Source organism: Numenius arquata, chromosome 7 (assembly GCF_964106895.1).
Source record: "Numenius arquata chromosome 7, bNumArq3.hap1.1, whole genome shotgun sequence".
NCBI lineage: Eukaryota > Metazoa > Chordata > Aves > Charadriiformes > Scolopacidae > Numenius > Numenius arquata.
In genome coordinates this window covers 36596129-36623834 of record NC_133582.1, presented here as the reverse complement: position 1 = coordinate 36623834, position 27706 = coordinate 36596129, and the positions used below count along the sequence as shown (strand labels likewise).

The 27706-nt window shown below is 40.3% G+C and overlaps 1 protein-coding gene across 1 annotated transcript in view; it reads left to right on the top strand.

Annotated features, from left to right (window-relative positions):
* Positions 1-27706, top strand: part of DPY19L1 (dpy-19 like C-mannosyltransferase 1) — a 52309-nt gene that overhangs the window by 7672 nt on the left and 16931 nt on the right. Inside the window, exons 4-13 of the mRNA XM_074150560.1 lie at positions 1103-1190; positions 1835-1972; positions 7540-7660; positions 10273-10366; positions 16176-16233; positions 18071-18162; positions 20761-20860; positions 22884-22961; positions 25639-25725; positions 27239-27298. Coding sequence (XP_074006661.1) covers positions 1103-1190; positions 1835-1972; positions 7540-7660; positions 10273-10366; positions 16176-16233; positions 18071-18162; positions 20761-20860; positions 22884-22961; positions 25639-25725; positions 27239-27298 — 916 coding nt within the window. The remainder of the gene's footprint in view (positions 1-1102; positions 1191-1834; positions 1973-7539; positions 7661-10272; positions 10367-16175; positions 16234-18070; positions 18163-20760; positions 20861-22883; positions 22962-25638; positions 25726-27238; positions 27299-27706) is intronic.

Genomic DNA, 27706 nt, shown 5'->3' with positions numbered 1-27706 from the left:
TAAATTTTTTTTCCTGAGATGGAGACTTGATAGTTTTAGTAACATTAAACTTTTGATCCTTATGTGTCTGCACTTAAGTTAAAATATATCAGAGTATTATAACTAATTCCATAATAGAATTTTATAAATACTCTATGGATGCATATTTTTTCCATGTAAAATAATCTGAATAGAGGAGAATGTTGGTATAATATATGAGTAAATTAAAATGAAGAACATGAAGTTCAACCAGGCCAAGTGCAAGGTCCTGCACCAGGGTCATGGCAATCCCAGGCACAAATACAGGCTGGGTGGAGAATGGATTGAGAGCAGCCCTGAGGAGAAGGACGTGGGCGTGCTCGTGGGTGAGAAGCTCAACATGACCTGGCAATGTGTGCTGGCAGACCAGAAAGCCAACCGCATCCTGGGCTGCATCAAGGGAAGCGTGGCCAGCAGGTCCAGGGAGGTGATTCTGCCCCTCTGCTCTGGTGACACCCCACCTGGAGTACTATGTCCAGCTCTGGAGTCCTCAGCACAGGAAGGACATGGACCTGTTGGAACAGGTCCGGTGGAGGGCTGGAGCACCTCTTCTGCGAGGACAGGCTGAGAGAGCTGGGGTTGTTCAGCCTGGAGAAGAGAAGGCTCCGGGGAGACCTTATAACGGCCTTCCAGTACCTGAAGGGGGCTACAGGAGAGATGGGGAGGGGCTCTTTGTCAGGGAGTGGAGCCATAGGACGAGGGGTAATGGTTTTAAACTGAAAGAGGGGAGATTTAGATTAGATACCAGAAAGAAATCCGTTTCTGTGAGGGTGGTGAGACACTGGAACAGGTTGCCCAGAGAAGCTGTGGCTGCCCCATCCCTGGAGGGGTTCAAGGCCAGGCTGGATGGGGCTTTGAGCAACCTGGTCTGGTGGGAGGTGTCCCTGCCCATGGCAGGGGGGTTGGAACTGGATGATCTTTAAGATCCCTTCCAACTCTAACCATTCTATGATTCTATGAAAGTAGCAGTTTGTAAGTGAACTTTGGGCCTTCATTGAATATTTTGCCAGGTGTTCCTTCGCATGTATGACTTCTTATAGGTTCTAAAACTCTTGATTCAGTTTTAATTATTATTTTTTAACAGGTGTCACATAACTACTCTTTTTGAAAATGACCGTCATTTTTCTCACCTGTCAACGCTAGAAAGAGAAATGGCTTTTCGCACGGAAATGGTTAGATTATGTTTCAATAAAAATTCAATGATTGGAAAACTTTTGTCTGTAATCTTGTTATTGTGGGCTTTCTAAAATTTCTTAATACCTCTGGCTAAGTAAAGATACCGATATCTTGCATATAACATGCATTACACTTTTACATGCAGAGCATTTGTGTGTCTTGCAGCTGCTCACTGTGATTGTACCTCGTGACAGTTCACTTAAAAAGTAAATTAAAAGTATGATTCCAGAGGACCTAAAATACAAAACTACAAGTACCTTGTAGCTTATTTTCAATTATAGTCTTGTTATGCAGACTTGTTATTTTTTTTTTTTAATGATTTTGTACATAAGCAAACATTTATTATATACACCTTTTGGCTGTTTTTGTGTTGAGAATTGTGAAGTAGTGTGTTAGTGCATAGTTACCAGCCCAAATGAGAGGCTTCCAGATGTGCAATGAGACAAGGTGGAAGGAAACGCGTGTTGCTTATTTCAGTGGCACGAATAGAAGAGATGTGAAAAACTGGATAGTCGTCTTGAATCATTTTGTCCTATGTGTTATATTACAAAATTTGATTTAAAAACCGAGCTTGTATGTGGCAGTTCATGAAGCAGAAGTGACCTCTTTAATTGTAAATTATGGATCTGCTCTCCTGCAGGGTCTTTATTATTCCTACTTCAAGATCATTATTGAGGCACCATCGTTTTGGAATGGAGTGTGGGCAATTATGAATGACAGAATAACTGAATATCCTTTAGTGATTAACACCTTACAAAGGTTCAATCTTTACCCAGAGGTGAGCTATGTTTTAAAAATAATACCTTCTGATAAATCTTTGGTTTCTTTAGATTTAACTACAAATTTCTAAGAAATGGAAAAATTTCTACTCTGGAAAATGTGGTTGTAAAGATACAGTGACTAACGAAGTGTTGCTGAAATACTGTATTTTAGTTCCAGATTTAAAATGAGTAAGTTAGTTCAAACATTGTGATCAGTTCTCAGATTTCAAATATGTCCAATCAAATGTGAATACTTTCTAGGTCTTCGTATTTTGTGCCCTAAAGTTGCAATCCAATTTTATACTACTTGTCTTTTTTTTTGTTCTTTTCACTGAAAGCAAGTAAGTTACTGACATTGTGTGCTTCAGGAAATATGACATACAAAGTATCGGTAGTATGTGACAACAATGCCTGCAGTCATACAGGTACTGAGAGGTTATTTTTGTTTGCGTTTTGTGTAGGACAAGGAACTAACACATCACAGTTCACTGTGGCCCTAAAACCATGAATGGTAATAGTTTACTTGCATGTTGCAAAAGAAGTACCCCTGTAGAAGACTGACTGCTGTTCTTTTATCTGTCCTTGATGCTAGACTTGTTACCTGCTTAGGTTACGTTCCTACTCTGATTCTTTTTGTCACTAAAAAGCACATGTCTTTAAGTACAGAAATGTTTGGGTTTCTCTCTCGTGGTTTTGCCAGTGTGTCTCAAACCTTTAGCAAAGAGAAAGCTCCTTTGGTTAATGCACATTTCTGTGACTCCATGTGTCCTTATTTTTTTGGAGAACCAAGGGCTAACAACATTTATAATTGTTAGGTACTAGCATTTATTCTCCTGCTCAGTCAGAGCAGAGCTGCTTTCAGGAACTATGCGTGTAAGAGTTCTCGGCATGGGTGTATTTATACAACTTGCATGTTGTGGTTTCATTTGCTTCTTAATTCCTTGCTCTGGAATAACTAAATGCTAATGAGTGCTTTTTGTTACCCTCTCCCTGGTTTGGGGTTTGTTTTGATGTTTGCAAATCAGACTATAGCTGAAGTAAATAAATCCTTCTCAGCTAAAGAAAGTAACTTTCTAGTGTTCAAATAAAATAAAAAAAGCCACAAAGGTAATGGGTCAAATGAACTTGAAGAATCTTAGAGAATCATCAGCGTCACCAGGAAAGATGACTAAGTAAATTGGATAATGAAATCAAAGCAAGAGCAATCAGGCATAGCAGCTAAGATTCTGCAAGAACGTTAGGTAGATTACTGTCCAAAATGCGTAGGCTTATCTGTTCATTCGGAGCTTTCCAGGATCATACTGGCTCATAGAACTTGGTGATGAAGTATTAATTCATTCATCTTTCCTGTGCCTGCGTGGGCATGCGAAGCAGACAGTCTCCTCTGCTTCTTTCAGTCATTTACTGCTTGATGTCTAGCCTTCCTGTAAATATTTTTTTTAAAAGTGTATTTCTTGAGTACTCTTTCTTTCCACATAACTACATCGATAAACTGTCAATAGGTGCAACTTGACATGTGAAGTATGTTCTCCAAATTTAGGTAACTTTCCTTTTGACTGTAATGGGGCTGGGTGGTGGGAAGATGCTTGTGGATTTATTTTTTGGCAGTGAATTTTTTTCCTCTGATACTCGGTATCCAGTCATGTTTTCTGAAAGTGTTTAATTTCCTTTTGGTATTTTAGGATCTTGCCAGCTCTTTCAGCCCAATAGTAGCATTAAGGCTGAATTTTAATGAAATGTTTGCTTGTTCAGCAGATTTCAAAACTAATTGCATCAAAATTAACCTTGAAATCCAGTTACTAAACAGGATATCAAACCCATTAAGAAAAGTAGAATAATTCACTTGCATGTACAGCTGGTACTAGCCATGAAAACTTCAAAAGAAAGAGAGAAAAAAAGGGTAAAGTGAGTCCATAGCACTCACTACATCCTCTGCGTAAATTATATTTATAAGCAGTAAAAGTATCTGTCAAAAGCAACAAGTCAGTCTTTGTAGTTGTACAATATTATAGTCCCAATAAAGTCTTGATTTCCCAGGTATTTGCTGCACAATCAGGTTGTTCCAGTAGTTGTGGTGGTATTTTCATCTGTGATCCCTGATGGAAAATGGCAGAGAGAATGTGCTAACCCGTTATCGCTCCACAAGGGAATTTCAGTTTCCTCTTTGGCTGTTCGTCGTTACAGAACAGTTGATGTTTCTGTGTGTGGCAGCGATGATGAAAATTTGAGTTGGAGTGATGAGTGTTGCAAGGACCCACGTAGTTGGCCTTAAAGTGCTTACTCAGAGGCAACTAGTAAAAGGGATTGATTTTTCCATGTGTTCTTTTACAGCAAAGGACTGGCTTGGCCCCTAGAGATCTCCTGGGTCTGGGAACCAGTCTTTTGTTTTCCGACTTCTGCATTTACTGCCTCATCCGGGACAGTAGAAATTCCAAAAATGCCATTGTGCTCTAACTGACCTAGCAATTTTGTGCTACTGACTTGCTTCCATTTTGATGCCCATGTGAACTGTTACACGTAAAGTAGCTTTTGGCAAAAAAATATTTCTGTGTTTTGCACGAAGCACCGAACCTGGTACCATTTTAGAGAGTATTCACATGTGGTACCATCTGCAGCACATACAAGCACTTGTGACATAAAAAGGTTAAGTTGGTAAATTAATTTTTTTTTTTTTTTTTTGTGCAGCATCAGTTCAGCAAGAATGTTCTATGTGCTTAGGGTAATGTCACCAGAGGTTAATGTCACCTTCAGGGCTGGCGATGCAAATACACTGGACAGATGTCTCTAAGCTGCCATATGCATTCTATTGGCAGTGTACAAACCACGTTCAGGTGATAGGAGGAAAGGTTTGGATTTCGTTCCTCAGTCCTTTTGTTGCCTATCTGGAGCTGGGTCGAGTGTCACAGTCAGAAGTGCCAGGTGCACAGATCACAGAATGCTATGGGGTTGGAAGGGACCTCTGGAGATCATCTAGTCCAACCCCCTGCCAAAGCAGGTCCACCCAGAGCAGGTTGCACAGGAATGTGTCCAGGCGGAGTTTGAATGTCTCCAGAGAAGGAGACTCCACCACCTCTCTGCGCAGCCTCTTCCAGGGCACTGCCACCCTCAAAGTGAAGAAGTTCCTCCTCATGTTTAGGTCGAACTTCTTATGTTCAAGTCTGTGCCCATTCCCTCTTGTCCTGTCCCTGGCACCACTGAAAAAAGACTGGCCCCATCCTCCTGACACCCACCCTTTAAGTATTTATAGGTGTTGATCAGATCCCCCCTCAGTCTTCTCTTCTCCAGACTAAAAAGTCCCAAGTCCCTCAGCCTTTCCTCGTGAGAGAGATGCTCCAGGCCCCTCATCATCTTTGTAGCCCTCTGCTGGACCCTCTCCAGCAGTTCCCTGTCCTTCTTGAACTGGGGAGCCCAGAACTGGACCCAGTGCTCCAGATGGGATGACCAGGGCAGAGCAGAGGAGGAGGAGGAGGATGACCTCCCTCGACCTGCTGGTCACACTCCTCCTGATGTCCCCCAGGATGCCATTGGCCTTCTTGGCCACATTCACTGGCTCATGGTCATCCTGTTGTCCACCAGGACTCCCAGGTCTTTTTCCTCAGAGCTGTGTTTCTCAAAGCAGATGTTCAGAAAACCTCCAGGAATTCAGCATAGTGTACTTTGCAGGACACAATATTGAGGCAGGGAGTCTTGGTCTAGAAAGATATTGTTGTATTTTAAATATATAAGATTTACATTGTGAGAGTGTAAGGCCACAGGTGAAGTGAGTCATGATGACTGGAGCTTTCGTATTAAAAATTAATGAGAGAGAGTCACAGAACAGTTGGGGTGGGAAGGGATATCTGAAGATTATCTAGTCTCAACACTGCTCGGAGCAGGGTGAAGTAGAGGGCAGGTTCGCAGGGCTTCATTTGAGTACCTCCATATCTGGATAATCTGTTCCAGTGTTTGACCACTGTCAAAGTAAAAAGGATTGTTCTTATCTATAAGTGGAATTTCCTGTATTTCAGTTTGTTCTCTTCGGCTCTTGTCTTGTCAATCGAAAAGAGTCTGTCTCAGTCATCTCTACACATGTTCTTGTCTTGGGCAGCCCAGAAGTGGACTCAGCACTGGAGATAGAGTCTTAGCAGTGCTGAGTAGAGGGGAAGGACATACAGCCTAGGAGACATTAGGCTTTCTTTGCACCAAGGGCTTATCACTGGCTCAAGTACAACTTGCCCACCAAGGCTCACAGGTCCTTTTCTACAGAACTGCCTTTTGGCTGGTCAACTCCAGTCTGCACTGGTGCATGGCGTTGTTCCTCTCTGATGCAGGACTTTGCATTGAGACTCCTATTGGCCCAATTCTCTGGCCTATTGAGGTGCCTCTGAATGGCAACACAAGCGTCAACCACTCCTTCCAATTTTGTATCACGTGCCGACTTGCTGAGGATGTTCTCTTGTGCCATCATCTAGTCTTAATAAAAATGCCAACACAACTGGCACCAGCTTAAAAAAAAAAACAACAACATCCACAGTTGTCCCCTCGTCTACCAAGACAGTCGTCTGGGAAGTGTATGAAGTTGGGCAGACAGGATTTCCCCCTTGTAAATCCATCCTGATCACTTCCAATCACTTTTTTTGTCCTTAGCGTGTTTGGCAGTGGTTTCCAGGAGGATTTACCCCATCACGTTCTCAGGGATCAAGGCTTAATTCCCTGTGTTTCCTTCTTGAAGGCAGAAGTGATGTAACGAGTTTGTTTAATTATATGGAGAAGGAAAAGAGGGAGTCATCCTTCTTGTACGTGTTTTCTGTGGCACACGGTTGAGACAGCTAATACTGTAGTGGTGAAACATATTTTCAGTCTGGGAACCCCTGGGTTATAAGTTTCAAAGCAGCTCAAGTGGAACGGCCACATTACTCATTTAGGAACCCTCTAAAGCCAGTTATACCCTGTCAGAATGGCTCAGTGATGTTAACTAGTGACTTTGCTGTGAGATGAGTTGTCATTTTTCTGTATGTAAAATAATGACGTTTTCTGTGTCAGGTGTTGACACAGAATTTGGTTATTGTTATAAGAATATTACCACCTTTGTATGGAAAAGGGAAACCCTGTCGTACGTTGCATCTGGAAGCCCTTTCTAACGCGTGCTTAAATTTAACCTATCAAAGTTTATCTGAATAAAAACCCTGAAGATTTGGTGCATTAATATTCTTGCTAGGTGGGGGAAAAAATTAACTGGCTTGATTGGTTTTAATTTGGCTAACTGTCTTCTGTCAACAAAATCTGGGATTTTAATATCTAATAGTTAAATGGGGAACCTTCCAGCCAATATTGAAATGTATAATTTTTTTCAAATATTTCAGTTTGATGCATGAAATTATTTCTGTTCTAAAGCAGGCATAATTTTAGTCTATTAATGAACAATTGGTCTGTGTTTGCCTTTAGGAAATGATGGTCAAAAATGCTAAGTAGTTGAGAAATTCTGTGTTTTTTAAAAAAAAAAAAGAATCCTGGATGAGGGCCAGTTGTCCCAAGAGGTTACCTTGGGCGTTGAGCTAATCTCAAAGTTTCTTTTCAGAAACTTCAAATCCTCTTTTCCACCTAGGTGGTCCTCGCCAGCTGGTACCGCATATATACCGCCTTTATGGATTTCCTTGGTGTGCCAACAAAGACGTGTTGGACTGTAAACAGAGGAAAAGGGCTTAGTCCTGTTGAAAGCTGCGAGGGTGAGTTGTGTTTTTGTTCTAGTTTCTTCCTGGAAGCATAGACTGTAGCTTTACGTTATTTCAGAAGTAATAAATATTCCTATGTCTGTATTGCTAATTTGCTTTCATTTGGCTGAGCCTGTGGTTTTGGCAGGTTCAGAACGTGAGAAGCATGAAAAAAAAAGGTATTTTTAAGAACACCAGTGGTGAGAATGTGGGGTTTTGCTTATCAGATAGCTCCTCCTACCTAGGTTGAATTCCTATGCTGCGCTTCAAAACTTGACAGTTGTAGTCTGAGCCTTCACAATATTGGACTGCTATAAAGAATAAGATGTCCTAAAAGTAGTCGGAGGCCACTGTACCTATATGAAGTTTTTGTAACTTCTGCAGAACGCCCAATGCGTTCCAAGCTCCTGCGTTTCCAAACCTGTTTTTCTTCCTTTAACTACAACTTATGACACCAAGCTGTGTGGTGTTGTCGATACACCAGAGGGATGGGATGTCATTCAGAGGGACCTGGACAGGCTGGAGAGGTGGGCCCAGATGAACCTCATGAGGTTCAACAAAAGCAAGTGCAGGATTCTGCACCTGGGAAGAAACAATCCTCAGTATAAATACAGACTGGGGGATGAGGTATTAGAAAGCAGCCCTGAGGAAAGGGACTTGGGGGTGCTGATGGACGAGAAGCTGGACATGAGCAGGCAATGTGCTCTCACAGCCCAGAAGGCCAATCACATCCTGGGCTGCATCAAAAGAAGTGTTGCCAGCAGATCCAGAGAGGTGATTCTGCCACTTTGCTCTGCTCTGGTGAGACCTCACCTGGAGTACTGTGTGCAGGTCTGGAGCCCTCAATATAGAAAGGACATGGACCTGATGGAGCGGGTCCAGAGGAGGGCCACCAAAATGATCAGGGGGCTAGAGCACCTCTCCTGTGAGGACAGGCTGAGGGAGCTGGGGTTGTTCAGCCTGGAGAAGAGGAGGCTCTGGGGAGACCTCATAGCAGCCTTCCAGTACCTGAGGGGGCCTACAGGAAGGCTGGGGAGGGTCTGTTTACAAAGGCCTGCAGTGACGGGACAAGGGGCGATGGTTTTAAGTTGGAGAAGGGGAGATTTAGATTGGATATTAGGAAAAAGTTCTTTACCATGAGGGTGGTGGAACACTGGAACAGGTTGCCCAGGGAGGTGGTTGAGGCGCCTTCCCTTGAGATATTCAAGGTGAAGCTCGACGAGGCCCTGGGCAACCTGGTCTAGTTGGGGGTGTCCCTGCTGACTGTGGGGAGGTCGGACTAGATGACCTTTGGAGGTCCCTTCCGGCCTGGACCAATCTATGAATCTATGAACTTGAGGAGTGGGGAGGAAGGAGGGAGAGGTAACTATGCAGCTCTCTTTTTGGAGAAATCTTGGGTAGCGATTCTGCTGGGAAGAATCCTCTTCCTCTGGTGACCTAATATTCGGCAGAAGAATTTCAATCTTAAAAGTTAATTTTGATACCAAAGCTTGGATGCTGCCTTTTTTGGGGGTTTTTTGTTGTAGGTTTTTTTCCACATTTAAAATATTGGCTTATCAAGTATTATGCAATAAAACTTACTTTTGAGATGTTCTACAATCCGATAGAGCGGAATGATGGATGGTAGCTTTTGAAGCTGTTTCATTTTATCATTTAAAATGTCTTTGTGTGGTGACAAGCGAGCATTTTTCCTTTGCACAAAGGAAAGATTTTTTTTTTTTGGCAAAAAAATCTTCGCACAAAACTTCTTCAGAGCTCGAATGATTCGCTTTCTCTAATTTTGTCAGAAGCAGTAAACAGTGAATAAATGTATAACTTCTCATTCCTGGTTTTTTTTTTTTTTTTTTGTACAAACAAAACCAAACCAACAAAACCAGCAACTATTGAGACTGCCACGTTTGGTGAGCGTATCATCTTCCTTTTAGAGAACTGTCTTGCTGTGTTTTCAGCAGTGGTGAATAATCATTTCTCCATACGAAACTAGGAAGTTTTGCTACTTTCTCTATAACGAATAAGGTTTTTTTTATGCTGTTCTGCTGAAACTACTAGAGCCAGGGGGGTTTAAAGAAATAATGGGAAAGAGAATAACAAGAGAAGGGTGAACGCAGAGGTGTTTATGAATGAATAAACTGAAAGAATTGCATTATTGGAAAATCTCTTGGCTTCTAATGAGACAAAAGAAAGCAAAGAGCATTGTGTGCGATATGTTTAAAGATGGATTTACTCCTGCAAGAGATGGGAAGTGAGAGCATAGGGAGTACAAACCTGTTCTAAAAAGCTCTCTGAAGCCAAAACGTAGTCTGTAGAGAAAGTTTTTAGTGATGCTTATGCCTTCTATATATTGCAGGGTTTTCTTTACAGTTAATGCTTCCCTCTTGGCTTGCTCTCTTGCTGGCTGCCACAGTGCTGTGTCCCCCCCTCCTCATTTTTTTATTTTTATTTTTTTTTTTCCAGAAGTGTAGTCTTCAGGTTGAATCTCCACAATAATCCTGGTGACATTGACTTTTGGTTTTTTGTTGTCTCTTTCTGTAGATGCATTAAGGTATTACGGTGATTGTACGGTGGTTTATAAGCAACGTGATTTTTCTTCTATATTTAACAACATGTTTTAACTGTTTGTTTGTTAGGGTTGGGAGACCCTGCTTCCTTTTACGTTGCCGTGATTTTTCTTTTGAATGGATTAATGATGTCACTGTTCTTCATATATGGTACATACCTCAGGTAAGGCAGTTGAGACTTAGCTATTTAGTTGGTACTAGATATAAGTATTGATATTAAATTTGAAAAAGTGGGATATTATGTATTTTTACAACAGTAGTGCTTTTTATTAAATATACATTGTCACTAAAACATCACTGGGGCAAAGAAGCTTGTTGCTTAAATAATGATACTGGAAAAAGTTGTGGAAAAATTCAGTGAAGTGGTATCTCTTTGCTACCACAGGGTTGTAGATAAAACTAAATACAGGTTTTAAACAGCTTTTTGACAGATTTGTGCTCTTAAAATTATCAGTGTAACTCATTTTTAAGCAAAGTTTGAATGACAGTATACTTCTAACCAATATTGGAGTTTCACAATGCTTTGCCTCAAGTCATATTGCATTTCTTTCAATTTTAATTTAACTGCGAAGGTAGGATATTGTTTTAGCTAATGCATTCTTCTGAAGACATGTAGACACTTCCCCTTTTCTGTGAATTTCTGTTTTCATTATCTGTCCTTAAATTACAGGAACTGTAATCCACATTCATGCAAAACCAGCCTCGCACTCAGCAGAAAAACAGAAGTGGAAATATTTTTCTGTTTACCTCTATTTTAATTTGTTGGTTTTGCAAAAAAAAGCAAAAGGCTGTTACATTTTCCTCTGAGAGATGGGATCGTTTTTCCCCCTCATTCCCTGGCTTCGCTGTCTTCTGTTCTCTTCCTGCTCTCTCTCAAGCATGTGCTGATAATTCATAAAAAGAAAATGCAGGGCAGGAGCTGACAGTTGGGGTAAAGCCTCTGTGTTTGTATTCCTTAATGTAGGAAATTAATGTCTCATGTTTTGAGGAAGGAGATAAACAAATACTGGTATCATTAGCTTGTCGTTTTTCTCCTAAGGGAGGTGTATGAAACCCCTCATTTTATGTGTTAATGTTATTGAAAAATCAGTAAGGTCTTAATTTCTCAGTACTTTCCTTGACTTGGTCTGTGTCGAATATAACTAACTATTAAGTATTGATAGTAATTCAGTTTTTAATATAAATGATCTGCAATGCAGGTAGTCAAGATGACTAGAATATAAATGCAGTTCTCCCAAGGTGTAAGCTAATAGCTATCTGCAGCTATGAAAAATAACAAGTTGGCTATGAAGTTTCCTGCGGGTAGGCCTTTGATCTGATTAGGAATAATATTCGGAGCTGGATACCAGATCTAGATGACTGCCTAGCCGTTACGGCTGTTCCAAGGTTCCTCTTCATTAAAGCAAGCCACAATATTTAGGCTTTTCCTTAAGGTGTGAAAAATAAAAGAACTGAATGTGGAGTAATGCAGTTCTACTTCACTGAAGTAAAATTGGCATAAGTCTCCTTCATAAAGCCGATTTGTTTCTACTATGCATTTTAAAAGGTAGCCTGATTCATTTGATGGTAGGAAACCATCCTCTAATATTTTCTCTATCTTTTCATTTCTGAATTTGTTAGCAGTAATCATCTCAAGCTTACATAATTGTTTTTTTCTAGGGTTTTTTTTTTTTGTCTCCCTATATGTTCATAGAATGTGTAAACTACTTATTTCAGCCTGTATTTGCTTTTAGTTTCTTTGCAACTTTGACTAGTGCTGGAAGGTGATAGCATAGTGGAGGACCACTTTCTTATCATTATTTTCCAAGCCAGCGTGTGTTCTCACAGCTGTGCTCGCTGTACTCTATAATGAGCTTAGAATCATAGATTGGTTAGAGTTGGAAGGGACCTTAAAGATCATTGAGTTCCAACCCCCCTGCCATGGGCAGGGACACCTCCCAGCAGACCAGGTTGCTCAAAGCCCCATCCAGCCTGGCCTTGAACCCCTCCAGGGATGGGGCAGCCACAGCTTCTCTGGGCAACCTGTTCCAGTGTCTCACCACCCTCACAGAAAAGAATTTCCTCCTAATATCTAATCTAAATCTCCCCTCTTTCAGTTTAAAACCATGACCCCTTGTCCTGTCACTACACTTCCTGACAAAGAGTCCCTCTCCGGCTCTCCTGTAGGCTCCCTTCAGATACTGGAAGGCTGCTACAAGGTCTCCCCGGAGCCTTCTCTTCTCCAGGCTGAACAGCCCCAACTCTCTCAGCCTGTCTTCATAGGAGAGGTGCTTCAGCCCTCCGACCATTTTCGTGGCCCTCTGCTGGACCCATTCCAACAGGTCCATGTCCTTCCTACGTTGAGGACTCCAGAGCTGGACACAGTACTCCAGGTGGGGTCTCACCAGAGCAGAGCAGAGGTGTAGAATCACCTCCCTCGACCTGCTGGCCACACTTCTCTTGATGCAGCCCAGGATGGGGTTGGCTTTCTGGGCTGCAAGTGCACACTGCCAGCTCATGTTGAGCTTCTCATCCACCAACACCCCCAAGTCCTTCAAAAAAAAGGAGCTCGTTCAAAGGGTTAAGCTGGCAGAAAGCTAGTTGCTTTTGTAGAACTAGTTTTTTGTTGTAGGATTAGGTTTTGCTGTTTAACTCCCTTAACCAGTTTCCCCACAAGGTTAGAAGGTTGCTAAACACAGCATATCCCTGCCCTAGCGTTCTGTTTATCCTCTCTGGTTATGCAGATGCTCTTGGGAATCTTCTTATATGAGCCAAGTTAATCTCAAGCTCTAGAGCATTCTCTGTTACGATAACTGAAGAAATATGGAGAGAACTCATGCTGTTTTTTAAGTTTGGTTTTGTGGTTTGTTTTTTTTTTAATGGACAAAGGAATGGCATTTGGATGATGAGTACTTTGTGGAATTGTAAGATTTTTGCCTCCCCCCAGCCTTCCCCGCCTCTCTGTTCTTGTAGTCCAGGGACAGAGCACTTAAGCTGATTGTCAAATACTCCATCTTGAGGAATTACCAGTAAATTTCCCGTATCTCTTTCTGACAGTACTTTTTCAGTATTTTGTTTCTTGTGTGTTAATCAACAATGAATTACAGCATTTCCCCAGGTGACTTTAAGCTTCAGCTTACTGTACCCAGGGAGTAAAAAGGCTTAGTTCTTCCATTATTCCAGAGCTGGCTACCAGACAAAGTGTACCTGTTCAGCTCATCTGCAGTTCTCTAAAAATTACAAATTATTTATTAAGTTTAGATTATTCTGTATTAAACATTGGAGAAGTAGGTTCCAACTGAAATTGCCCCATCCCTGGAGGTGTTCAAGACCAGGCTGGATGGGGTTTTGAGCAACCTGGTCTGGTGGGAGGTGTCCCTGACCATGGCAGGGGGGTTGGATCTTTTAAGGTACCTTCCAACTCTTACCATTCTATGAATCTGCCTGAGGGTAGAAAGGCTTCGCAGAGGGACCTGGACAGGCTGGATGGATGGGCCGAGCCCAATGGGATGAGGTTCAACAAGGCCAAGTGCCGGGTCCTGCCCTTGGGTCACAGCAACCCCCTGCAGCGCTCCAGGCTTGGGGCAGAGTGGCTGGAGCTGCCTGGCAGAAAAGGACCTGGGGGTGTTGGTGGACTGTGGGCTGAACAGGAGCCAGCAGTGTGCCCAGGTGGCCAAGAAGGCCACCAGCATCCTGGCCTGTGTGAGGAACAGCGTGGTGAGTAGGACTCGGGAGGTGATGGTCCCCCTGCACTGGGCACTGGTGAGGCCCCACCTCGAGGGCTGTGTCCAGTTTTGGGCCCCTTCCCACAAAAAAGCCATTGAGGGGCTGGAGCGGGTCCAGAGAAGGGCAACGGAGCTGGTGAGGGGTCTGGAGAACAAGTCTTGAGGGGAGGCTGAGGGAGCTGGGGGTGTTCAGCCTGGAGAAGTGGAGGCTGAGGGGAGACCTTCTCGCTCTCTCCAACTCCCTGAAAGGAGGGTGTAGAGCAGTGGGTGTCAGTCTTTTCTCCCAAGTAACAAGTGATAGGACAAGAGGAAACAGCCTGAAGTCGTGCCAGGGGAGGGTTAGGATGGATATTAGGAAAAAATTCTTCACTGAAAGGGTTATCAAACGTTGGAACGGGCTGCCCTGGAAGTATTTCAAAGATACGTAGATATGGCACTTATGGACATGGTTTAGTGATGGACTTGGCAGTGCGAGGTTAACGTTGGACTTGATGATTTTAAAAGGTGGTTTTCAACGTAAACAATTCTATGATTCTGTGAAGGGTGTGCACTTTTCCAGTTAATTGTGGTGTGGTGCGGTATGGGAGTTTCGGTGGAAAGGGCTGTCCTTTATCTTTTATATTGGTGTAGAAGGGCTCAACTACTGTATTTCGTACATGGTAGAATTACGCTGTTAGAAGATGACCAGTCTAACTCTACACTACACGAAACAAGCTGTGAAATAGTCTCTGTTCGCTTCCTTTTCTGGTAAAGGGTTGACATAGTGCTTAGATACATGGCTTAGTGATGGTTTTTATCAGAGTTAGGTTGTTGGTTGGACGAGATGATCTGAAAGGTCCCTTCCAACCTGGACAATTCTATGATTCTATGACTCTAAAGATGCTGAGAAGGTGCATTTCCCTGTTCTGTGCAATAGATTTACCAATCTTTTCTCATGTTTAAAACAGGGATCCCTTGCAGAGGTTGATGGCTCAAAAACATTCATAATGCAATTAAGACCTTTGTATTCCTGACTTCAAGGTTTTATCGCGATCTTAACCTTTAACATAGACTTTGAATTTTGTTTCTGGTTTTGGGTGCTTTTTTCAAATTTTTAGTTTGCTTTGTTTCGAAGACTAGCATTTTTTAATAGTAAACCTGTTCTTTTAGTCATTTTGGGTTTCAGCGGTGATACTTTCAGAATTTTGGAATGAAAGGTTGAGTTTTATATGCAAGAATGCATAGTTCCTGGAGAGTGTTTTAGCACTCGTTATCTGTAATCCTCAGGTGGTGTACTTGGGAACTCGCTGATTGTGTTTGACTTGTGTATTAGTGATGGGTGAAGGATCTGAGAGGATCTGAGGTCTGTTTTTTTTAAAGAATCTTAACAGCTGGCTGATAGTTTTGTTTAGTAGCAAAACTGGTATATTCTGTCATTCAGAGTAGTGCATTTGTGTGCACAAAAATGTTCTTTGCTTTATATCACAGGACATGAGTAATTACAAATCTAGTCAAATAAGAACCTTATCTATTGCTATTTTGAGATGGGATAAATCTAAGTAGTATCTTTGGTTTCAGTGTTGACTCCAGGGTGCTAATCATTCAACAGGTGAATTTGATTGGTTTAGAAATGTAGAAAAATCCCGAAGTCAAGGGCTTAAAAAACTTTCTCGCGTTGATGTCACTGTGTTCCACATAAGAATTAAATTGTATCTTGCACTGACTGTGTCATGAATTAATTTCTAAATATGTTTTTTGAATGTGCTTGATTTGATTACATTAACATAGTCTGAGATTCAGACCAAAATTCCCTGTTGGGTGGTTGAGTATGCAAATTCTAAAGTTTTCTGCTCAACATCCTAGGGAAGAAATACTCCATTTATATTGTCTTGTGTTTAAAAAAGAAAAAAACAAAAAAAACCACACTTGACATTTTTCAAGACCGAGCTCTGGGTACAGCAGATGAAGCACCAGATGTACTGATCGAAAGCAGAGTTTGGGAGGAGTGGAATAACCATTTCCCAAGTTATTTACGTTAAAATTGGTGCTCTGCAGAAAAGAGCTGATATATGAGGAGCGGTCTCCTCTGAAATAAACATTAGCTAACTTATATTTGAATTAATTATTTTCATATTTTAATTAATTTTCAAGCATCATTCCCTTGATACTTGAAAGCATTCCCACCCTGCCAGTAAACTTAGCTCTACATAAGTGATGTTTCACATTTTTTTAAGTAGCATTGACCATTATGAGATTCTCTTGCACCTACTTTTCCTGTTCTTTTCCCAGTGGGAGCCGTCTGGGAGGCCTTGTTACCGTGATGTGTTTCTTTTTCAACCACGGAGAGGTAGGTTTCCCTCCCTAATTCCCCACCCTTTTTCTTTTTTTAAGTTTAAACTCATTTCATTAAATATAGTGGTGCTGCTTATCTTTTAGGGGATGAATTTAAAGGGAATAAGACGTTATTGAAAGCAAAATAGACTATATCTCAAAAACATACAGCATGGTCCAATGCATCACCCTAGATATTAAAAAAAAAAAAAGAATAATTCGGAAGGGAAATGTCTTGTAAAGTGATCCTGAGGTTGAAATCTTAGTAGCGCAATGACTTCCAAGTTTCAAAATATCAAAATAATTCTATTTTTATGCCCATTCCACACATAACTGGGCTACATATGCGATGTGAACAAGCGTCAGAAATTGAGGCGGTTTTCTTTAAATTGCTGTGTATTTTGAAAGAAAACTCGCGGCTTTTATTCTGATACCCTTAGGCAGTGGTTCTGGGGTTTTTTTAATGTTCATTTAATGTATGTAAATTAACATAATTACTTATTTTACTTAAAATGCAGCTGTACTGTAAAGATTTTCTAGATGGAACTGCTACCTTACCATTTTGTTAAGGGTTAAAGTTACGAATTTGTTTAATTCTCTTATTTTACTAAGCTGAACTTGAGAGAAAATTTGCAAGTGGTAAGAATATGTAGTTGCACAGAACAGATGCTTCTGTTCACGGGGAACTTTGACAGTTTTCTTCTAAAACAAAACTCTGGGTGATGAAACAGCTATTTCATTTTGAAGTTTCATTTGAAAAGTTTTTCTCTAAATACCCTCCGTGGAGAATTTTTACCCATGGCTGTGAACTACCTGTTCCAGATCAGGTAAATATTACAGAGTTTTCTGCACTTTTTTGGTGTGGAAAAATTTTACCTATACGAGGGTAAATGCAAATTTTCACACATTTATTTTACACTATTAATTTAACATATTTGTGAAGTGGCAAGGCAATAAGCAAGGAGTTGTAGAATGTTGATTCCAGTGACTTCTTTGGTAAACAGTGTTTTTAAAAATAGTTTTAAAAATATATCTATTATTACTGTATTATAATACAGTCTATTTAAAAATAGACTCTAGGAAGCGAAGGGGAAGGAACGTCCTGGCATCAACATCCTATAAGCTTTCATAGATTCATTCAGGTCTGTGTTAAGATGAACTGTGTTTTTGTCCTATAGTTTTGAAGAACCTGTTTCAAATTTTTAATGCGAATGTATTGATTTTGAACCCATTTTGTTTGTACTTCATCGTATTACGCTTTGCTTTCCTAGAGTTAAAGAGCGAAGGGTGTAAGTTCGTGTAAGCTCTGTTAAGAGCTTAATTTCATCTGTTGGATGGAGGGCAGCTTTGGATTTTTTACTTTCTGTGCTCTTGCTGGTAGAAATGTGAAATGTTTATAAGCCAGAGAACCATAGCATAATGAAGACTATGTTGCTTTGTCCTTCAGATCCTCTCCCCACATGCTTTATCTAAGCGTGGTGAGTCACTGCCTGAATTTGAGAAGGGTTTTAGTTACCTGAATGAGTTGTTAACTTCAGTGGAAGCAGAGACAAGCAGCTGCTGCCCTGGCTTTTTTCTTGGATGTTCTCTACCTGCCACATTTAATTTTGGAAAAGCAGTGATCTATTTTAATTAAATGGCGCATCACAGATCTCAAGTCTGGAAGCTCCTTCCTTTTTCCTCCCCTTTTCAGTTCCTGGCTTGTCTTTTTTTTAAGTTTGTGCATAAAATCTCATGTAGATTGGGTTTTGCTTTCTTGAAGTATCTGTGGTCATTCATTTTGAAATATGAATGCATTGTTTTATGGAAATGTACTGGCAAATGTTATCATCTAACCCAATTCTTATTTTTAGTGCACTCGTGTCATGTGGACTCCACCTCTTCGTGAAAGTTTCTCGTACCCATTCCTTGTGCTTCAGATGTTGCTTTTGACCTATATTCTCAGGTACCTCTCAGTTTATACTTAGCTCTTTACAATGATTAAAAAACTTGAATGTCATGGGATGTTTATTTAAACACATTTATTTAAATATTTATTGAAGTGCCTCTGTGTGCTGTAGCAATGATATCATTATAACGTAGAGACTTCCCTGTGGCTGTGACGTTGCAGACGCTGCACCAGTGGAACTGCAGTCATACTACTCGCTTATTAAAAGGAAGAACTTTGCACTTGAAGGTGTGATTAAAATAAAAATCAGAATTACTGTGTTGGGAAATATGTATTAAACTAAAAAAAAAAATCAGAATTTTTGGTTGATGTCACTTCCTTCCCATGAGACACTGACACTCCATCAGTTGGTTTTGTCCCTCTTGGAAAGTGGTGTGTTGATTGCACTTAGAATAAGCCTATGCTATACAATAGAGGATGCTATAGCACCCATAAGCTAGTATGTTCTGCTGTTTTCTATGACTAACTAACTAGTCTAATTAACTACTTCAATGATTTAGAGCAATCTAATTACGTTAATGCAGGGATGATGCTCTTGAGTTCATTAGCCCAGCTTTTCGGTGGTTGTTCCTGGCTAGCAACGTGATTGTGTTACTGTCTTGCCTCTATTTTGAAAACTAAGCATGATTGTTAATACTTGAGGGCTTTTCCCTCAACTCCATTGCATCAGGTTTGCAGTGTATTTATGATTTAGCTGAACTTTGTACTTGTAACCCCAGATTTTCCTTCATTAGGCCATACTCATTTGTAGTTACTGATGATTAAACCAAAAATATTTCATGCTCATCACTAACCTGTGGTTTTTAGGTGAGGAAAAGATAAATGCTGTCTAGAAAAATATTTTGAGGAATAGTTTGTAGAATCATTGCTAGATTTCTACTCTGCACTGGTGAGGCCACAACTGGAGTATTGCATCCAGTTCTGGGCTCCTCAATTCAAGAGGGACAGGGAACTACTGGAAAGAGTCCAGCGAAGGGCAACAAGGATGATGGAGGGATTGGAGCATCTCCCTTATGAAGAAAGGCTAAGAGAGCTGGGACTCTTTAGCCTGGAGAAGAGAAGGCTGAGGGGAGATCTTATTAATGCCTATAAGTATCTGAAGGGTGGGTTGAAGGAGGATGGAGCCGGACTCTTTTCAGTGGTTCTGAGTGACAGGACGAGGGGCAACGGGCACAAGCTGGAACACAAGAGGTTCCACTCGAATATGAGAAAGAATTTCTTCACGGTGAGGGTGACAGAGCCCTGGAAGAGGCTGCCCAGGGAGGTTGTAGAGTCCCCTTCTTTGGAGATTTTCAAGACCCGCCTGGATGCAGTCCTGAGTAGCATTCTCTAAGCAATCCTGCTTCAGCAGGGGAGTTGGACTAGATGATCTATAAGGTCCCTTCCAACTCTAAAAAAAATTCAGTGAAATTTCATATTAGAAAGATACCTGTTCATTTAATGCTAAATTGTGAGGTCAAATGAAAAATTAGGAAATTCCACTTTAAGTCAGGGTGATCAGAGTATATATATTCTGTACCTATGATTATGACACTTCTTGATTAAATAGATTCATTCCTGTTCTTCAGATCTTGGTACATAAAATAGTACTTGGGCTTGCTTATCAAAGAGAAGTAGGTATTTAATCTAAGCATTTCAGAGTGAGGTTCTAAAAAGGGGATAAAACATCTTAACTTTCTGTTTCTCAGTTATAATTCCTGCTTCAAGAGCAGCTCTGTTTTATGTGTAGCAGTATTCCAATGAAACATAGGAACTAGAACTTAAATTCTCCATTATTTGTATGACTTGTATCACATTTGTAGAACGTATTACTTCATATGTTAGACTCATGCTCAGCGTGACTTCCAACAGAAGTTCATCTCAAGGCTTTGTAAAAGAAGCTGAAGAAAATTTTACAGAATTTGGTGAGACTGCTGTAATCTGTTGGGTTTGGGTTTTAGAGCAGAATATTTACAGGGCCTTCATTTGTTGGAGGCCGCTTGGTGGAATTTAAAGCATGACGTTTTTCTGAAGTGAACTTGAAGCTAATACAGGATTAAATAAATAACGCTTATAGCCAGACATAGAGAATGGGCTGTTTTCAGTTAAAGATGAGTTTCATGTATTTGTCGTTGTCTTCTGCCCTGAAACCTCACTCGGGATTGCTAGCAGACAGTTGCAGAAGTAAATATGGAAGAAATGTGAGAGAGAGGAGGAGTGAGATGACTTTCAAATGCAGACTGTTCTGAGAATAGTTGTGATCCCAGCTGAAATAGAAATGGTTGTGACCTGACTGTAGAGTTACAAGAAGGTGGACCACTGCAAGTGACATAGGTTGGCCCGCTATATTACATACTGCCAGTAGGAGACTTGTTTGGTAATGAGTGACTCATCAAATAGTTAAGAAACCTTAAGCATAAGAACTATTGTGTTTGGAAACCGATGGAGAATGGGCATGACATTTACTTGAGCAGTGTTATTTGTAGTTGATAGATATTGCTAGCTAACTTCCAAGGCAACTTTGTTTTTATTGCATTCTCTATTGTACTTCTCAATAATATGCAAACATCTGTGTAATTTTACTTACTGATGCCTATTCTGTCTCTTTTTCCCAAGGATTCCGAATATTAATACAGGAAGCTTGATTGCACTGTGTATTTCTAATATCTTTTTCATGCTTCCCTGGCAGTTTGCTCAGTTTGTTCTTCTAACACAGGTAAGATGATATTCACCTCTAAGTAGCCTCTTTGTTTATCTAGGCTAATTGACAGCTTCGTATAGACAGCCTTTGAATTCACAGCTGTACCAATCCTTTCCTTTTAGCCAGAATTCACTCTTGCTCTCAGGAAAGATTCACACCATTTACCACATCTGTATCTTTCTAGTCACAGAATCACAGAATGCTATGGGGTTGGAAGGGACCTCTGGAGATCATCTAGTCCAACCCCCTGCCAAAGCAGGTCCACCCAGAGCAGGTTGCACAGGAACGTGTCCAGGTGGGGTTTGAATGTCTCCAGAGAAGGAGACTCCACCACCTCTCTGGGCAGCCTCTTCCAGGGCACTGCCACCCTCAAAGCGAAGAAGTTCCTCCTCATGTTTGGATGGAACTTCCTATGTTCAAGTTTGTGCCCGTTCCCTCTTGTCCTGTCCCTGGGCACCACTGAAAAAAGACTGGCCCCATCCTCCTGACACCCACCCTTGAAGTATTTATAGGAGTTGATCAGATCACCCCCTCAGTCTTCTCCAGACTAAAAAGGCCCAAGTCCCTCAGCCTTTCCTCATAAGAGGGGTGCTGCAGGCCCCTCATCATCTTTGTAGCCCTCTGCTGGACCCTGTCCAGCAGTTCCCCGTCCTTCTTGAACTGGGGAGCCCAGAACTGGACCCAGTGCTCCAGATGGGGCCTCCCCAGGGCAGAGTAGAGGGGGAGGATGACCTCCCTCCACCTGCTGGCCACACTCTTCCTGATGCCCCCCAGGATGTCATTGGCCTTCTTGGCCACAAGGGCACATTGCTGGCTCATGGTCATCCTGTTGTCCACCAGGACTCACAGGTCTTTTTCCTCAGAGCTGCTCTCCAGCAGGTCAGCCCCCAACCTTTACTGGAGCAGGGTGTTATTCTAGTCTTAAATTTAAAAGTTGACCATTTACACCACTCAGTCTTCTGTTTCCAGGACTAAAAAATTTACTTTTCTCTTTAAAAGCAGCCTCTGGCCTAAGCTCAGTATGCTAGAACAAGCACAGAACAAGAAAAAACTTTGTATATTGAAGTACAAAAATAGAAAAGGCATTGATCTTGCGTCTCTTTAAGCTATTCCAAATGTTTAAATGGAGCAATGTTTGCACGGCATGTAATATCTGGCATGATTTTGCATGATTTCCTACTTAATTTTGATGAGCCTGTGAGTAGTGGCATAATCTTACTGTCTGAGAGCGTGGACGATTGAGGTGACTTTAGCTAGTGTTGAGATACGGTAAATACTCACGTGAGCAATAGGATACTGCCTTACAGCGTACTTTCTTAGGGTTTAAATTGATGGAGATGTAGCCTGTTGATGGAAATCCATCTGTATCTCCATACCTTTTCACTCGTCTCTCCTGGTTGAAGCAGATGTTGGTTGGTCTGAGTTGCTAGTTTTGAACAATCAATATATGCCGTGCTGTGCAAATTTTCTAACGGCAGAGGAGGAAGCCGTTAAATTCTGTAAAATATTGTGAGAAACTTACCGCTGTAACCTGTTTAAGATGCTGGGCCTGAAATTTGAAATTACAGGTTCAATTCATAATCTCATTAATTTCCCGTGTGACTTTCAGCAAGCTGTCAAATCAATGAATCTCATTTTCCTCGGCAGCAAATTATGGCTGTTCCCATACTTTGCTGAAAAGTGAAGTTTAAATAATGATAACCATTGACTTTCTGGTTTTCTTTTGTTTTAAAAATACAAGGGGGAAAGATGATGTGTTAGTGCTGTGTTTTGATGACTTGCATTTTTGTAAAACTGAATACCCATTTCTTAAATATTTGAATATGTTTGATAATTGTTACTCAGAGCACCACAGCACGTTTTTTGAAAGAAACCCTTATGAAATGCCTAAATATTTTCTTAGCAAAAAAGTAGCAATAACAGTTAGTTTATGTTTGTGTGAATAATCCCTTTTTTTTCTTTTGTATGAATGTGTATTCTGCTAGAAAGAGTACCCCACTGCAAATTGTTTTAACTTATCTTTCACTTTTGATTCTAGATAGCTTCATTATTCGCTGTGTCTATTATGGGTTATATTGACTCCTGCAAATTACAGAAGATACTCTCTGCTCATATGGTAATACTTTTTTTAAAACTAACTTCAATCCCCTCAAATGTGTCAGACCATCAAAAGAGGCCATTTGTCTGAAGTGTTTTCCTTAGTTGCAAGATGGTTGAAAAGGTGCAATAACAAGGGATGGAGGGGCCTGGATTTGGATATTTGACCTTCATCACGGATTATCACGGAATTGTTGGAGTTGGAAGGGACCTCTAGAGACCATCCAGTCCAACTCCCCTGCTAAAGCAGGGTTGCCCAGAGCACATCACTCAGGACTGCATCCAGGCGGGTCTTGCAGATCTCCAGAGAAGGGGACTCCACACACTCCCTGGGCAGCCACACTTCCAGGGCTCTGCCACCCTCACCGGAAAGAAGTTTCTCCTCAGATTTGAATGGAACTTCCCATGTTCCAGCTTGTGCCCGTTGCCCCTCGTCCTGTCACTGGGAACCACTGGAAAGAGTCTGGCTCCATCCTCCTTCAACCCACCCTTTAGATACTTGGAAGCATTAATAAGGTCTCCCCTCAGCCTTCTCTTCTCCAGGCTAAAGAGCCCCAGCTCTCTCAGCCTTTCCTCATCAGGGAGATGCTCCAATCCCTCCATCATCTTTGTTGTCCTACGCTGGACTCTCTCCAGTAGTTCCCTGTTTCTCTTGAACTGGGGAGCCCAGAACTGGATGCAGTATTCCAGTTGTGGCCTCACCAGTGCAGAGCAGAGGGGGAGAATGACCTCCCTCCACCTACTGGCCACACTCTTCCCTACGCAGCCCAGGATTCCATTGGCCCTCTTGGCCACAAGGGCACAAGACCTTATATATATTTGTATCACAGCATCAGAAACTAGGATCCCTCTGGCACACAGGAATTTTTGAATTCCAGAAAAATTATCAACCTAAAAGATCTGTAGAAATATTTACCTCTCCTTAATCTGTCTCTACTGATTCCTTGGGCTTGAAGATACTGTCTCAAACAACAGTCTAGAAAACATATCAAGTAATAGAGCGTGAGCAACAAAAAGTTGATAAGGCAGCATTTATCTCACGGCGTAGGTTAGTAGAAACAAAAAACCGAGGTGTTAGTACATCAAAAATTACTGTTAGTAAATATTTATCACTGAAGAACCCCAACTAAAATTGAGTTTTGAAGACTACTGTAATGTTGACCATGCAAAGATGTTGTGATCAAACTGTTTGTGGAGATAGTTAGAATGAAAGACAAAGAAAATAAACTGTTAGTCTGAGGAAAAACTTCTTTCAAAAATGGTTGAGAGAGTCAACAAAAGAAGGAGGTGATAAAAAAGAAAACAAGGCATGTGAGTTTCTGCATAATATGTCTGATTTACATTTTTAAAGTAAGATAATCAAGTTTTGCTACCAGGAGTTTTGCTCTTTGAAGCGAGGGTATAGTTTTAAATCTACAGGAAGACGTAAACAGCTTTTTTTAAGAAATGTGTTCGTCTTTAAGAATATATTTTTGCTAAATTTGTGCTATACAAGCTCAGGGGGCAAAAAGAGAACATTTACCACAGGAAAGGAGCTTTGAGCTAAATTGTCTTTCGTAGGTTTTCAAACGTATTTTGAAATACTGTAAATGATAAATTAAGGGCAGTGATAAGTTCTATGCAACTCATTCCGGATAGAAACCTGGGACACCAAATGCTTGTTCCCAGTCAGATTTACCAGGAAAATTCGCAAATCAGCATCTTGGTTTAGTAATTTTTTGACACAAGCAGAATGAAATATTGAAGCCTTTGGGCGTTATGTCAATATAGCTGTATCAAAATTTTGGTGCCAAAGTGTCATAAAAAGCCCATTTTCAGATATATAAACAATCGTGTTGTGTTACAGGGAAAGCTTAATGAGGCTGGGTAAATTGGCAGTCTTTGATTTCAATTTTTGCTCACCCCCAACTTTTCAGTGGAAAAATGAAGGTCTAACTATGTGAGGTGGGGAGTACAGAAGTCTCCATGTTTTACAGATAACATAATTTTTCTGTATTCCTGTGCATGGAAGAAGGCAGAGATCGGTCATTGGTTTTGCTCTACAAGCTAGAAAATGTAATTCAGCTTGCTCTCAATTAAAAAGAAAGCACAGTAGGGGACCAGGGTGGCTGATAAAAGTTGGGTTTCAGCCTTGACTTTTAGCTTCGTGTAGTTAAGTGCGTACGATCAAACAGTTCCAGTTCTGCTTCCTTGACTTTGGTGATGGTTATATTTTAAATATATACTTCTAAGTTTGGAGGAAAGAAGCCCACAAAGATCTTATTCAACGTTTTTATGTTTTTTTCCGGGATTCTGAAAGATAACAAACAGGATGGAGAAATAATACAACAATTTGAAAAAAAAAATAAAAGATTATGTTAGGAATGACTTAAAAGTGTAGCTGGTGTTTCATGTAAGATGAGTTAGTCCTGTGATCAAGCCTTTTTTGTCTGTAAGTACTTTTAAAATATAAACTAACATAATAATCTGCACCTGGCTACCTGTTGCCATTAAGTCATATAATCAGTCATTGATTATAGAATCAATATAATCTTGTAATCAGTGTTTCCAGAACGATTCTGTACGCTGACCTTGCACTTGCTGTGAAGTAGGTGCCTTTAAATTTTAAAGCTGCTTGGTAGAAGGTAAATTCGATACTTGAGCAATTTTTTCCCTTTTCTATTTTGAATTTAATTATTTTTATTTTCTTCTTTCAGGTGTCTCTTGTAGTGTGTTTTATTCTGATGTTTGGTAATTCAATGTTACTGACATCGTATTATGCTGCATCTTTAGTAGTTATCTGGGTAAGTTGTTTAAGAAGAAAATCGTGAGCCATGCTAAGACTGTAATGGTTGTACTGGGATGTGTGTATCGATATAAAACATGAAGCTGCTGCATTGCCTGATACTTGAGAAATATTTCACGTGACAAACTGAATTAGACCTTAAAAGATGTTTGGAGAATGGGTAAATACTAATTTAAAAAATAATGTTTCTACACCAAGACCTCTTCATAAAAGAAATTCATTTAAGGCTCAGTTCTTTTGTTTGTATAGCTCTCTTCTTCTTAGAAAAATAGAATATTTACCATGTGTGTATTTTTGACCAGAATAATTGTAAAACAAGAACTTGAGCAAGGAGGAGTTTGTTTTAAATGCTTCTTTATTGATTGTGAAACTGCAAATGCAGAACAAATGACTAAAACTTACGTAACAAGGGTTTTAGCCTATTTGAACCTGCTGAGTCATACTGCCACGTTAGTGAAATTATTCACCGAAGACTCATAATCTCATCAGTCACTATGTTAATTTTTCCTTGAATAGGAAAAACAAGTCCCAAGCTCTTTCAATTTCGTAGAGTTTCTCTTAAGGGAATTACGTACATCGGAAATTGGAGATGAGATTGTGTGAACAGATCTAGTTGAGCATACTACAAATCATCTCCACTTCTGACTCTTTTTGCCTCTCCTAAAAGCTTGGGCTGAGCTCAGGGATTGGTTTGGTTTTTTTCTTCTGTTTATATTTTTGTCCATCAGCAGAAGATTTATAACCTCTCACTCGTGCTAAGAATAAGATGCCTTGGCTACTGGTATTTTCTGTACTGTAGTTTGCTTGTTATAAAGCCACTATAGTTTCTTGTAGCAGCTTTTTTAATTATATAGTAAATACAGGTACATTGAATTTCTTGCCTCCTTCCTGCTTTGGAAAAAATATTTAACGTTTGTCTGTTATTTGGGTGCTTATAGTGACCTCAGTCCTAGTGTCGCATATGGACTGGGTTTCTGAAAGCTTTTAAATGAATTCTCAGTTTTTCTTAATTACTTTGTTCATCAAATTAAAGTGAGTTTTCCTTTTATCATAAAACGAGGACCATAATGTGAAAGAGAAAAATACCCGTAACTCCTCCCACCTTCTGTCTTCTGTTGCCTTGTTTGAAAAATGTTTGTGTTATGTTGCTAATAATGTATTTATTGCTTCAGGTGCCATTTGTGTAAGCAGACATAATTCAGTTTCCCATTGGTTTTGATTTAAAGAAGCTTAGAACTATGTAATACAGAATCTTACTTGTTTAAGGAGAAGAGTAAGGTTCCGTTAATTGTATATAAACTGCAGTTTTTATGTTGGCATGTTTTGCCGTTGCGGGTTGAAATCACGATATTATCTATTAATTTGTATTTCAGGTTGTATTAATTATGGAGGGTTTTTTATTAAATAGCTGTGTGGTACAATAGGTGCTTACCAAAACCCTCATCCAGGATACTGGAATATTTCTCTGTTGCAATACGTTACCTGAAAATGTGCATTCATTTTATTATTAGGGAATTCTTGAATTGAGTCCAAAACTCTTGAAAAGCAGCAGAAGAGAAGTCTATCTATGGGTAAGGAATTTTGCATATTTTGAAATTCAGAAGAGAACTATGAGTCTTTTTTTTGGTTTAATGAAATACAGAAATAAGTTCTGGTTCAGTTTCTAATAGCTGAAAATCAAGAAATATAGCTGAACTACTCTCTTTAATAAATTGTCCATATTCCGAGAAATTAATCTTAAATTACTGAAGAAGGAAAAGGGGCATAAACATACATTTATATCAGAAAATTGAAATAGCCCTTAAATGGCAACATGTTTAATTTTAAATTACCAATTTAAACATGTTCAAAAAGTCTAAGTTCTGGATGAAAATCCCTTTAAAATAAAGGTCAATTTAGAAAAGGCAAGTAAAAGGCTAACAGTGTTTGGAGACATGGAAATTAAGATGCTGCATTAGATTTTTACTAAAACGTGTCCT